Raw genomic sequence first — 13,419 nt, 5'->3', positions numbered from 1 at the left:
TTTTTTTTTTTTTTTTTTTTTTTTTTTTTTTTTTTTTTTGACTGAGCTATGCTGTGCAGACACTGGGGAAAAGAGGAAAGAAAATGAGATGGGAACAAAGAGCCAGAGCCAAGAGTTGGATTCTAAGCAGGGTAGGGAGGGAGAACATCACTGTTGCATCCAAAGAGGTCAAATGCAGGACCTCCTTGTTGGGAGCCAGAGGGCACCTGCCTCTACCAGGAGGCAGGCTGCTGGCCCTGGGCCGGGCCTGAGCTCTCCACAAAGAGGAACAGGGGTAGGATGCAAGGGTTACAACAGAGTGGAAGGGGAACAGGGACAATTCAACCGAGGAAAGCCAAACAAAGTGGGGCAGAGGGGACACGGATGCTCCCTGTCCAGGGCAAATAGCAGCCGTTCTTCAGACAGTGCCACAGACACAAGAAGCTTCAGCTAAGTTGGGAACTATCCTTTGACTTAGCCTCCAGCTGGCCACCGAACAAACCCAAATCAGAGACTAGAATATCTGCCCTTGGGTATCCGACCCCCCGACAGGACGGCAGGGAAAGCACTGACTTAGTAAATTGGGGAGCAAAGAGCACACATATATGCATCTGTGCACCCTCGACCCATCGGCCACTGTCCACACTTTTAGCACAGCTACCCCATAGCTCTTTGAGCGCTAATGGGCCCAGACCTATCCTGGAACCCACATTCATTTCACATCCTTGAGGACTTTGCAAGTTGGGCCTCACCCAAGCTGTTTCCACCACAAGCCTGCAGGATCCGCCGGGCTCGCTTCTTAGCATCTTCTGGGAAGCTGGGGCTGCTTAGCAGGTTTGGGTAGGTACAGAGTGCCATCACCTAAAGAAAAAGGGTACAGCTGAGCTTTTAAGGTGGTACCCCCAAGACCACAGGACACTGGGCAAGGAACAGTGAGAAGATGCCAAATCCGAACACCACGTCATAGCATGTCTCTCCCCATGAGGGCTGAGGCTATGGGAGCTCAGGGTAGCATAGAGGGAGACGCTGGCTCTCTGCAGCAGGAGAGATTCTGACAGCCAAGAGGCACGACTTCCAAGGCTTGGTGCAAGAATGAGGTACCAAAGGGGGTACACAGCCCCGGCCTCCACCCATCCATGAAGAACACTGGACCCAAACACCCAGGATCTTAAGAACTAGAGGGTCTTCTGGGTAAGGGGCCAGGCCTCAGTGGGCAGCAGAATCTGACTGACAGGAAGGCTGTGAGGTCCTGCAGACACACAGCCTGAAATTCTTCTCAGCCTGTTTTCTGTGAGACTAAACTTCAGACCCGAAAGCCGGAAAGGCTCCTCTTCCCTGTATCAAAATCACCTAAACACACAGACTGAGAGGATTAACCAAGCCCGTGTGTGACGGGGTGCCTGGAAAACTCGCGCACCTGTCTAAAGCTGGCGGCTGAGGAACCACGCCAGGCTCACTGCGGGGAGGGGAGAACAGGTCATGGTGCGGATACCAGTCGCATGACTACCTCCCTGCTTGTTTCTTCTTCCTCTGGATAAAGAGCAACAGCCTAGCTTGCCCCTCCCCCAGGGGCATTATGAAGAGCACAGGAGACAGATGAAGGTTACAGGTAGCTGCCACCGTCTGAGACAAGTCAGGACAGCTGGGGTCCAGGGCTGGGTTGGCTTGGGGGATGAGTTTGACAGCCTGTGAAGGTAAGCACTGTTGGGAACCAACTCACGACCCGAGACCAGGTCCACATCTGGAACCTCTAACAATCAAGGACCTCGGTCTTCCCCCTGCCTCTGCTTCTCTGACGGAGCTACTGTTTGGCCCTCTATCTCTGCATCCGGGGCCCTAATCCATCCTCTCCACAGTCCTCTGCAGGTCAGCAGTAATGGCTTCAGGACATCGCTCAGGCAGGACCAGCTGTATGCTCTCCTCTGTCACACAGGGGCTGGGGCCCCAAAGGACAAGGTAAGGGGACCCCCGTAGTGTGCCACTTCTGAAGGTGGTGACACAGGGAGAGAAAATGGAATAAGGCTACCATTTTGAAAGTTCATTACCTGCCCTGCATGTGAACCATAACCACACACGGTACACCAGAACAGGCCCAGTCCTGCTCCAAGAAGAGGCTTTCCATAGCTAGGTCTCCTACCCCTGATCAGGCTGCCCGGGGCCTTTTCCCACCATGCTTTCCCTCCTTCTGGCTGCTGATCCTTCATTGTTAGCTCACGCAACGTTTTGTCATTGATGTTCAGACATAAACACCGAACCCCCCCACCACTTGGAGCCCTTACAAGGGGGATGGGTTATGTTGGAGGCAACCGAGAGCAGAGGCAGTCGCTGCTATAACCTGAGCTTTTGCTGGGCTGGAGGGAGACCTCCATCTGCCACTCAAGGGAGCTCCATTGGGCAAATGCACAATGCCAGCCAGCACTCCAGCACAGGGGCTCCCTTTGGGCTGTGTTTTCACCCTGGCGTTCTTCCTTCGGGCCCTCTGCCCCCCCACACACACACAAACACCCTCACGGAAGCTCGGTCGGGACCCCAGATCTATCATGGAAGAAGAGCCTTCCTGGAAGTTTCCTACCCCAGACCACCACAAACGGGTTAAGGCATTTTTGATATCCTTAGAAGGGGATACTGAGAGAGAGAAAAACAGGGGACATCAGGTACCCGAAAGGGCTGCTACTTTGGTGGTACATCCCTCAGGGATTCTAGTGCATGATGTACCGGTCTCTCCCAGGTTCCAGGAGGGAGGGCTCACCTGACGGAGGAAGGTGATTGGCTGCTGGCCCATAGCATGGGCATCCCCAATGTTGGCTCGGATAACCTCAGTGAATGGCTTTTTGATACCCTGCAGAGAGAAGGTGGCAGGTGGTTATTTAAGGACTCAGACTCTACATTCCTGAGGCCACGCTGTAGAATTACCACAAGATATTAATAAGCAATCCTATTTTGAGCCTCACCAAATGTCAGGCAGTGCTAACTAAGCCTGGTCCCATTTAATCTTCACAGCCATTTCCATGAGGAAGAACTAGGAGCAACCCCATTTCACAAATGAGGAAACTGAGGTTTCAAAAGACTAATGAACTCTCTTGGTGTCACGCAACTGATAAACATAAGCATTAGGGTTTGAACTCTGGAAGGCAGGCCCCCAGTGTGCCCCCCCCACTTTCTGGACAAACCGGAGGAGCTGTTAGGTAGCTGAGGCATCGTGACACAGATAGATCCACAGCCTGTCACTTCACCAGGATCTCTAAAAGGCACAGGAACCAAAGGAGAGGAAGAGCGGAGGCCAGCAGCAAAATATGCCCAGAGATCAGGGAAGGAGAGCCAGACGTCCCTACTCCTGTGCCCAAACAGAGTTTCACTTTGAAACCGCAAAGGGCTAGAGACACAGAGTTCATAGCCCCCTCCAGAAGACATCCATCCATCCATGGGAATTAGGACCTGGCCTTGTTGTCTCACAAGCCTGGTTTTGCAGAATGGCTAGTTTTCTTTTCTTTCTTTTTAGCAGGAAGGATAAGAGACAATGAAGTGAGCGCTAAATAGGGATCACAGAGGGACTAACTCAGAGGGATTTGAGCCAGGCAGTGGTGGCACACGCCTTTAATCCCAGGGATTGGGAGGCACTGGCAGGTATTCTGCGGTTTTGACACTAGTGGCGTTTGTTCTCCTGAGTCTGTGCACATGTGTACAAGTGTAAGTGTGTCCCTGCACATGTGTGTGCCACACTCAGGTGTGTGCTTGAGCATGGGCAAACACGCAGGGGCCAGAGGAGGACACTGACTAGTCTCCGCAGCTCTCCCTTGGTGCTCTGATACAGGATGTCTCACTGCCCGTGGAGCTCGCTGGGTTTTGGCCAGGCCGCCGGCCAGCCAGCCCTGACACTCCTGTTCCCACCAGCACTGGGGCTTCAGGGTCAGGGGGGGACCAGGTCTGGGCACTGGGGATTTGAACTCAGGCTCACACCTACATGATGAGCACTCTTAGGGAGCCATCTCTTTGGCCCTTCCCCACCAAGGTTTTTTTTTTCTTCTGAGCCTCATGAGGCATAGTAGGCTGAGAAAAGAATCCGAGAAAGGGTCTCAGAGTGTCACAAACAGAGCCCAAGTCTCTGAAAGGTGTGTCTGGGAGACGGGGACCCTGCAAGTGCCTCTTGCCCCATCTTTAGTTAGAGATGGCCAATATGGAGCTGTTTTCTGGGCAGTCACACATCTCTAGACCAAGGCAGGTGGTAGCAGCACTTGCTGCACCAGGCTGGGTAAGGAGTGAGAGCAGGAGAGATGGGCACGTAGCTGCAAGGCTCACCCCACAGGTAGAAGCCAAGCAGGACAGTGGGGGCTGTGAGGTAGCTGCCTAAGTCATAGCATACAGAAGACAGGCCCACACACCCTAGCGCTGGCCTGGGTTCCTCGACTGAGAAGCCCTCCATCACTCTTTAAACCATTGTAGCTCTCAAGCCCACAGCTACTGAACAGAGGTGACTCTCTGGTATGGCCAGAGCCTATTCTTCAGTAAGAAATAAATTTGTCACGGCCGAGAAGGCCAAGACTCAACATACAGTTCTAGGCCTGGGCCATGGGCCAGCCCAATACAGAAGAAAATAATGCCTGGAATCCAGCCCTGGATGTCCCTTTCCTGTGCCCGCCCCCTAGCACTATTTAGCCAATTCAGAGCTTGCTGATACAAAGCCTGGGAACACTGAGCACCCCTTTCTTGGGTCACTGTGCCTACAGACCATGGACACTTTGCATGATGGATGGATGAGTTTGGGCCAAGATGTGGCTCCCTTGAATAGACAAGCAGACTGTTCTACATAGCTGAGCAACCACACAGAAGGGTGTCCTGGGCAGACAAGATCCGCATGAGCTGGGAACACTAAGGTACCCCAGAAAGATTTTGGCCCAAAGTACATATCCAGGCCTGGTATGTGCACCAGTGGTGCCACCGCCCCCAGTTCTGCACCTTGGCAGAGAGGCTAACAAGCATGCAGCATTTGGTTGTCTCTCCCAGCATTCCAGAGTTCCTCTGTCTGATACACTTGGACATATCTAAGCCACAACTGCATCCCACGCGGCACCGAGAGAGGGTCCCGGGAGGGCGGTGCTCCTTTCCTGCCACTTGGACTTATGTAGGGTCAACAGTAGTGAAGCGTTTCTTCAGAGGAAAAAGAAAAAGATTTATCATTGTCCTTCCCGCCCACAGTTCAGCACCACTAAAGGTCACCAGACTAGTGGACAAGTCACGCGGGGACAAGGCAAAATAAAAGAAGTAACGAAAAGGGAAGGCTGAGGAAATGGCTCAGGCGCAATGACCTGAGTTCAAGCCCTAGAACTGCATATAAAAACAAAACCAAAAACCTCAAGTGCAATGATGTATGGTTTGCACTCTCAGTGCTGGGAAGGGAAACCAAGTGAATGCCCAGGGTTCACCAGTCTAGATGAATCAATGAGTTCCAGGCAAATGGGAGCCCTCGTCTCAAAATTTAAGGTGTACAGCATCCAAAGAATGACACCACTGTTGTTCTGTGGCTTCTACAGATACCCTACACGTGTATACCCCATATATGTATATAAACACACACACACGAGAAAAATGCTATTTTAAAAAAAGAGCTAGTCCAGTGTGGTGGCACATGCCTTTAATCCCAGGGATTGGGAGGCACTGGCAGGTATTCTCAGGAGCTAGAAGAGGACAATCAAGATCCCTTGAAGCTCAAGTCGCAGGTGGTGTGAGCTTCCCAATATGGGTTCTGGGAATCAAATCGGGATCCTCTGTGAGAGCAGCAAGTGCTCTTAACCACGGAGCCGTCTCTCCAGCCTCCATGCTGAACATCTTAATCACGTACACTTTGCGTCTGCCAGTTACACACCCCCAACAGGGCTGGGGAGGAGAGGAGGCAGAGATGAGAGCAAGTTAATTTCCTTGTTCAAAGGACGACCCAGTCACTTCATGAGACCTGTGTTCAAGAAGCCCACACAGAGTTTCCCCTTCGTTCAACAAACATTCCCAATGCAGCAAACAAGGAGACCGAGAGTGAGAGACAGTAGGCGGGGCCCAATGAGAAAAACAAAGCAAATGTTGGAAGTAAAGACTAAGAAGGGGTAGGTGCTGCGGAGATGGCTCAGCGGGTAAGTGTGTGCTATCCCGCTCTAGCAGAGGACCAGAGTTCGGTTCCCAGCACTCGGGAGCAGCTCACAACTGCCTGGGCCTCAGTGGGCATCTCTACGCACATACGCATGAACACACACACAAATCTTTACCACAAGTGGGCACAGGAAAGGAGTGGGGTACACGGTGGGAGAGGGGCCTTCCCAGACCCCAGAAACCTTGTACGAAAGGCCCCTTGCTCCCAGATTCAAAGGGACAATTAACCAGACTAGAGTAGGTAGAAGTCCTGAAAGAAGCTCTGGAGACAAAACCACACCGGGTCCCACGGGCCCTGAAAACAGGTGCGTCTCAAGCAAGCCTCTGACCTCAACAGACAACCAGAGAAGTCAAGATTTACAAGGAGCAGGGTGGGAAAGATGGCTCGTCGGAAAAAAGCACTTGCTGCTCTTATCAAAGACCCGGGTTTGGTTCCCAGCACCCACACAGCAGGTCACAGCTATCTCTAACTCCAGTTCTGGGGAATCTGACACCGTCTTCTGGCCTCACATATAGTATATACATACAAACAAAACACACACACATAAAATAATAAACATTTAAAAGTAAATAAATCTAAAAAAAAATTGTAAGGAAAGCTGAAGGATTTCATTATTACAGCGAAGCGGCAGCTGACCCAGGAAGCCCCACATTGAGAGACTCAGAGGTAGCAAGCAATCTCCACTTCTTACACTCAAGCAATGCATAGTAGTTTGGGAAAAAGCCAGGTGGGGGGGGGGGACACACCTTTAATCCCAGGGACTCAGGAAGCAGAGGCAGGTGGGTCTCTGAATTTGAGGCCAGCCCAGTCTACAGAATGAGTTCCAGGACAGCCAAAGCTACACAGAGAAACTCTGTCTTGAAAAACAAAAACAAAACAAAAAAAAGTTTCAGAACAAAGAAGGGTCTTGCTGTGCTGCCCGTGATTAGTTCGGAGCTCCTGGACTCAAGGATCTTCCTGCCTCTGCTGCCCGAGCAGTTGGAACTGCAGGCCCTGCCACTGTGACCCAAGAACAAAGACTCTAACAATTTTAATTGGCTTCTGTTTAAAAGGATTGTCACTAACACTGCAAACCAGTTTGTGAAGAAGAGAGTGAAGGCCAATACAGTCTGGATGAATTGCCCGAGGGCCACAACCTACAAAGCCTGGGATGCAGGTCTACGGCCAGAACAGGGTGGATGGGTGCAGGATTCATCCTGCCAAGGAAATCTTCTAGTTCTCTTTTTTATTATTCAATTTTTCCTTTCTCTTTGCAGCCTTGGCTGTTTGGCTGGCCTGGACCCACTATGTCAATCCAGCCTCAGCCTCCCCAGTGCCATCACACCTGGAAATGTTCTATATCAGCTCTGAAGATGGCCAGCGAGACCCCTTGTGCTTAGCACATCCAGGGCTAGAACTTCTATCCAGCGAACAACAGCCGTGTGGTAGGGCCCCACGTTACACACAACACACACTGAAGGTAACACAAGTAGTCAGACTTCTCTAGTTCTGACCTTCTGCTCTCTGAGAGCTTTTGGTTTCTCTGTTTTGCTTACTTTGTATATGTTCCTGTAGGTGCATGTGTGTGTATGTGTGCGAGGGGAGGGTCAGTCTTGGGTGTGGTTCCTCGGGAGCCATCCACCTCGTGTTTTGAGAAAGGGTCTCTCATTGGCTGGAGTAGGCTCCTAGCTGGTTACGGGAACCCCAGGGATCCTCCTGTCTGCCTCTCCAAAACTGGGGTACAGGTGCACACCCCCAGGCCTGGCTTTTTCATCTGAGTTCTGGGGATCAAACTCAGACCCTCATGCTTATATGGCAAGCACTTTTATATTTGTAGGTTTTGAAACAGAACTTTCCTGTATTTATTGCTCAGGCTGGCCTTAAATTCCTGGACTCAAATAATCCCCCTGTCTCAGACAAGTAGCTAGATTTATAGCTCCCCCCAATACTCCACCTGGCTGGTATTTGCTTTTACAATTGGAAAAGTAAAGCCATTCTTTCGTTCTACTGTGCCAAGTCCTGATCCCTGCCCTTAAACAAGCAAGAGAAAAAATAGTAGGTTGAGAAACTGTCAGATCCTCTCAAACCCCCTTTAATTGCAGCTTACTAAAAAGTGCTGCTCCCAATGACTAATGGGATCCGGAACCCCAAAACAGGCTCTCCCTTGGTGGAGCTGCTATCGAGGAGAAATGGTCCCTTTAGCCTCTTCCCCTCTTCCTTCAGGCTACCTGAAGCATGGGGACTAAGCCCTGCCAGCCACCTTGAAGACAAACACCAGGGCCACGTGTCCAGTCGGCACTATTGGCAAAGAACTCACTGAAACAATTCCATAAGCAGCATACAATGCTGGGACCCAGAGCTAGAGAGATGGCTCAGTGGTAATGAGTAGTACTTGCTGCTCTTACAAAGGTCCTGAGTTCAATTCCCAGGACCCACATGGCAGCTCACAACTGTCTGTAACTCCAGTTCCAGGAGATCTGACACCTTCACACAAATGCACACAAAAAAATAAATTTAAATAAATTAAAAAAAAAGATGCTGGGACCCATCATAGAGGTCACTCAGGTCCCTAAGGATAAGGCATTAGAGAATGGAGCAAGTGGGCCAGCTAAGCTATTTGTCTCCTTCGCAGACTAGGGAAACCAATGCCCAGAGAAAACATGGAAACTGCCCCAAGTCTTCACACAAACCTCTTGACCAGATAAAACCCCTTAGAACACCCGTCCAATTTGGATTGCTAAATTCAAAACAGAGGCAGAAATAACAAACCTTGCAAAGCCAACACAAACAGAAAATAAATAAAAAGTAACAGGGCTCAGAACAGCTCCAGGTCAATGGTAGAGGGCTTGCCTAGCTTTAAATTCATCCCCAGCACCAACCCTCCCCTCCCCCCCAGAAACAAACAACTGACAAATACGGCTGACAGAGTTGACCATTATGGCTAGAGAGGGCACGATGGTGCACACCTTTAATCCCAGCACTGGGAAGCAGAGGCAGGTGGATGGACCTCTGTGGAGTTCCCGGCCAGCCTGATCTACCTAGGAAGTTCCAGGTCTGTTAAGCCTATAGTGAGACCCTGTCTTAAAACCAAAACAAACATTAGAGAAGGTAGGTGGACAGAGAGAACTTCTCAGCTAACTTGGGGGTACTCAAACTTGGATGTGTGGGATGTCTGTTTAGGAAGTAGGGATGCTTCTGGCCCAACGACCAAGACATGTCTGCCTGAGCTATACCACTGCTGGAAACCCTTCCCGGCTCCTCATGTCCAGTCGAGAGGCATGGTAAAGTCCAGAGTCATTCAAGCGACTCTGTCTCCTCCACCTCATCCACCCTGCCTCCCTCGGCCACACAGACTCCTACTGAGCACATCTACCCCTTCCCCTAAACCTAGAACTTCCCAACTTCTCTGCCACTGGTCACAGCACTGCCTGCTTCTGGAACATTCTCACATGTCCTCTGCTCCTGGAACATTCTTACATGTCCTTTGAATGCTGAAAAATCCCACCAAACCATAATGAGCCGGGGGAGACGGAACTGGACCAACAATACGGCAGCCTGAACCTAAGGTCGGGGACCTCCTGGTCCTCACCATCCTCTGCTTTATAGAGCCAACACGGAAGCTGCTCTTTAGCAAACATAGAGAGAATTCCTGGAACCGTTCCCAGCTCTGGAACCAGAGAAATCAGCTGTGACGTGATAAAACAGGGAACACTTTAATCCGAGCTTTGTTTTAGCAGGGAGACTGTTGCCTCAAGGAGGGACAGCTGCAGCCTCCCAGATCCCAAAGTTCGGAAGAGGAAAACACATGCTCCATGCCCACCAGTGTGTCAGGCAGGCACAGAACAGAGCAGGCTTCGCGGGCTGGAGAGACAGTGCAGGGTTGAGAGCACACTCTGCTCTTGCAGAAGACTCCAGCTTAGTTTCCACATCAGGGAGCTGACAAGTGCCTGTAACTTCAGCTTCCAAGAAGATCCAACTCTTGCTTTGCTTTGTTTTTTGAAACAGGGTTTCTCTTGTAGCTCTGGCTGTCTGGAACTTGCTCTGTAGACCAGGCTGGCCTCGAACTCAGAAATCCACCTGCCTCTGCCTCCCAAGTGCTGGGATTAAAGGGGTTCACCACCACCACCCAATGCAGATCCAACTCTTCTTGCCTCCATGGGCACCTGTACTCCTGTGCACATAACTACACATATACACATTTTTGTTTGTTTTTGTTTTTCAAGACAGGGTTTCTCTGTGGCTTTGGATCGCTCTTGTAGACTAGGTTGGCCTTGAACCCACAGAGATTCGCCTGCTTCTGCCTCCCAAGTGCTGGGATTAAAGGTGTGCGCCACCACCACCCAGCTACATATACACATATTTAAAAATAATTTAAAAATCTTAAAAAAAAAAAGCCCAAACCAATCCCCATAAAGGTCGGCAGCAGACACTGAACTAGCTCCCTTTCGTCTAACTCACTGTTCTGAGTCAAACAGAGTGTCTGAGGCCTCATCAAACTCCCCATGGAAAGAGGAGACCGGAAGAGTTCCTCTCACTCATTCAAGGATACTGAGTCCTGGAGACACTGGGACCTGGTGACTCTGGGCAAAATCAAGAAACTCACATTCTGGGTCAGAACTATCTGCTAACATTTTCTTTTCTTTTCTTTTCTTTAGTTTTTTCTTCGATACAGGGTTTTACTGTGGAGATCTGGCTGTCCTGGAACTCACTCTGTAGACCAGGCTGGCCTTGAACTCACAGAGATCCACTAAAGGCAAGCACCACCATCCCCCAGCTAACATTTTCTTATTAATCTTAGGAGTGTTTCCTTTTTTTTGGGGGGGGGGTTGGAGACAGGGTTTCTCTGTGATTTTGGAGCCTGTCCTGGAACTAGCTCTTGTAGGCCAGGCTGGTCTTGAACTCACAGATATCCGCCTGCCTCTGCCTCCCGAGTGCTGGGATTAAAGGCGTGCGCCACCACCGCCCGGCAGGAGTGTTTCCTTCTAATGTTCCCTCTTGACTCTGCCTTCCGAATTCCACCCAGGTTAAAATTCAGTATCCTAGGATGCAGGGCTGTGGAGTGTGCCTGTAAGTTCCAACACAGGGAAGGTGGAGGCAGTGTCAGGAGCCAATTTCCTCCTAAAATCATTGCAGGAACCATCACCCTGGGGAATCTACGGATCTGTCAGGAGGCAATTTCCTCCTAAAATCATTGCAGGAACCATCACCCTGGGGAGTCTGCAGAGAACCCCACACCCCTAATTGTGTTAGGAACCGTTCTATTGACAGAGCCTACCCCACACCCAAATTGACTGATGGAGAGCTATCTGTTAGTGTGAAGTCCAAGGCCAACCTGGGCTACACAGCCAGACCTTGTCCCCAGCACAAAGAACTTGGTTTCACCCAAGGGTATGTCTTACATACAGCCACACCACCCTGTTTGGGGCAGGGAAAAATCACCCCAGGATTTTTACAACAGCTATGGATTCAAGCCAACATCCCTGGCATCACCAGGGTCCCCTTATTAAGACCACAAGGACCCAACTCTATGATTGCAGAAGTCACGGTTCTCGAGGTACAAAAGAAGGAATTCTGCCAGTCTCTTCTGCAGAGTCCCATTCTTGTCAAGCAACTGTGGCTGGCAAAAACCCAACCTGCCACAGCCCTGAAAAAAGGTTCGGGAACAAACTAGCCAAACAACCTCCCTTCCTCCCTCCGCTTCTACCTAACAGGGTTTCTCTCTCACCACCTCTTACTTTCGTCTTACTTTCTTGAAAGCATCTGTTCACTATCTAAAACTCTCACTTCTATATTCACTTGTTTTCCTCCTTCCAAGGGATCTTATTTCCACGAGGACACTCAGGGAACACGCAGTGCCTGGCAGCATAGGCCGTTCAATAATTGGGTACAATTCAACAAGTGAACCGTCGGAAGGCCTCACTTTGTGCCAGATGCGGGGCACTGGTGGGTAACGGGCCAAAGAGGGGGCGTTCTCTCGTTCCAGCCAAAAAATGGTACAATGAAAAAGCTGGACGCTGGGGATGGAGGTCCTGCTGGAGGACCCCAGATGGTTTTGCCAAGGTTCTTCCCGCCATGAGCGCCCCCTGGCCTCGCGCCCCGCAGGCCCCAGGCTCACCCGCTGCAGCTCCATCTCGATCTCGCCGGCCTTGAGCACGATGGGTCCGCGAACGGCATACTCCACCGCCTTCACCTGCGGGTTCATGGACTCCAGAGTGAGGATGCGGTCTCGAGGGCTGCGCTCTGGTCGAACCTTGAGCGCCGCGGAGGCTTCGGCTGCAGCGCTGCTATGACTACGGACCCAGGGGCCCGAGGCGAGGGGGCAGGAGCCCCGCCGCACCAGCACCGCCGCCCGCTGCATGGCGAACCTGCCGAGGATAACCCTGGCCCAGAAAGAACAAGAGCAAGTCATCGCGCACAGCCCCAGGTGGACACCAGTCCCTGCAAGAACCCAAGGCTCTCGGCTAGCAGCGCCAGCCTAGCTCCGGTGTTGGATTCCCACCCTCTGGTTACCGGGACCCCGCGCCGCGCCTCTGCAGCATCAAGACGCTGCACAGCCGGCTGGCCCCGGCTGCACCCAATGTGAGAATGCAACGTGCCTGTCGCAGCGGAGCCGCCCGCACCGGTCTGGTTAATAAGCGTCTGGGCTGCTCCCAAGCTGAGTGGCCGGCCACCGCATCCTGGCGCCTGGCACCCGCACCTTCTGGCCCCCTGCATTCGCACACCCACCGCCGCTGACTCCGCCTCGGGCCTGCGCGCTGGCTTCTGGGTCTTGTAGTTATCTGGGCCGTACCAACACTGCTGTGACGAGCTGGATAAACTACAAGTCCTCTAGGGCCTGGCGCAAGCCGGACCAGGCTGGGCAGGGGGCGGGGAGCGGTCGTCTGGGCGGGTTCTCGGGGGACAGAGAATCCCGACTGTACGGCGGTAGCTGTCCTTTCCAGAGGCTTTTGGAACTTAGTTATTTGCTGCTTGGCTGCTTCTCCCTAGACGCAGACCCCGCCTCCCTCCACCCTCACGTCGCGACACCTATGGGGACGTGGACGGCGAGGTGATGCAGTTTTCTCCTTGAGTTTCATCATCCAGGCCATTTGGTTCTCAGGGGCAGCTGTTTAGGGAGTTGGGCCACTGCGACTTGATATGCCACCCTGGCTCCTTCTCAATTTCAGTGTTCTTGTCAGCAAAGAACATGGGGGTGGGGGGGGAGCGGAGCGCTCGGAAAGGACCACACACCGAGTGGTAAGGTTTTTCAATACCACTCTATCTGAAGTCTCACCTCTCCTATAATAATTCCATTTTATTTTCTTTCTAGCCTTCTCAGCATCCAA

The 13,419-nt window shown here is 51.7% G+C and overlaps 1 protein-coding gene across 2 annotated transcripts in view; it reads right to left on the bottom strand.

Moving 5' to 3' along the window:
* Positions 1–12,940, bottom strand: part of Gpt2 (glutamic--pyruvic transaminase 2) — a 34,597-nt gene extending 21,657 nt beyond the window's left edge. The window contains exons 1-4 of one of the 2 annotated variants that reach the window (XM_013353728.2): positions 12,691–12,940; positions 12,210–12,474; positions 2,729–2,818; positions 732–840 (exon numbers count right to left, since the gene is read on the bottom strand). In XM_013353728.2, coding sequence (XP_013209182.1) covers positions 732–840; positions 2,729–2,818; positions 12,210–12,452 — 442 coding nt within the window. In that variant the 5' untranslated portion in view covers positions 12,453–12,474; positions 12,691–12,940. The other variant, XM_005367014.3, reaches the window with a different exon arrangement.
* Positions 12,941–13,419: the final 479 nt, after the last annotated feature.

This window comes from Microtus ochrogaster, unplaced genomic scaffold, assembly GCF_000317375.1.
Source record: "Microtus ochrogaster isolate Prairie Vole_2 unplaced genomic scaffold, MicOch1.0 UNK15, whole genome shotgun sequence".
In the NCBI taxonomy this organism is placed as follows: Eukaryota; Metazoa; Chordata; class Mammalia; order Rodentia; family Cricetidae; genus Microtus; species Microtus ochrogaster.
Note: the sequence above shows the minus strand (reverse complement) of the source record. Positions and strands in the feature narration are given on the sequence as shown.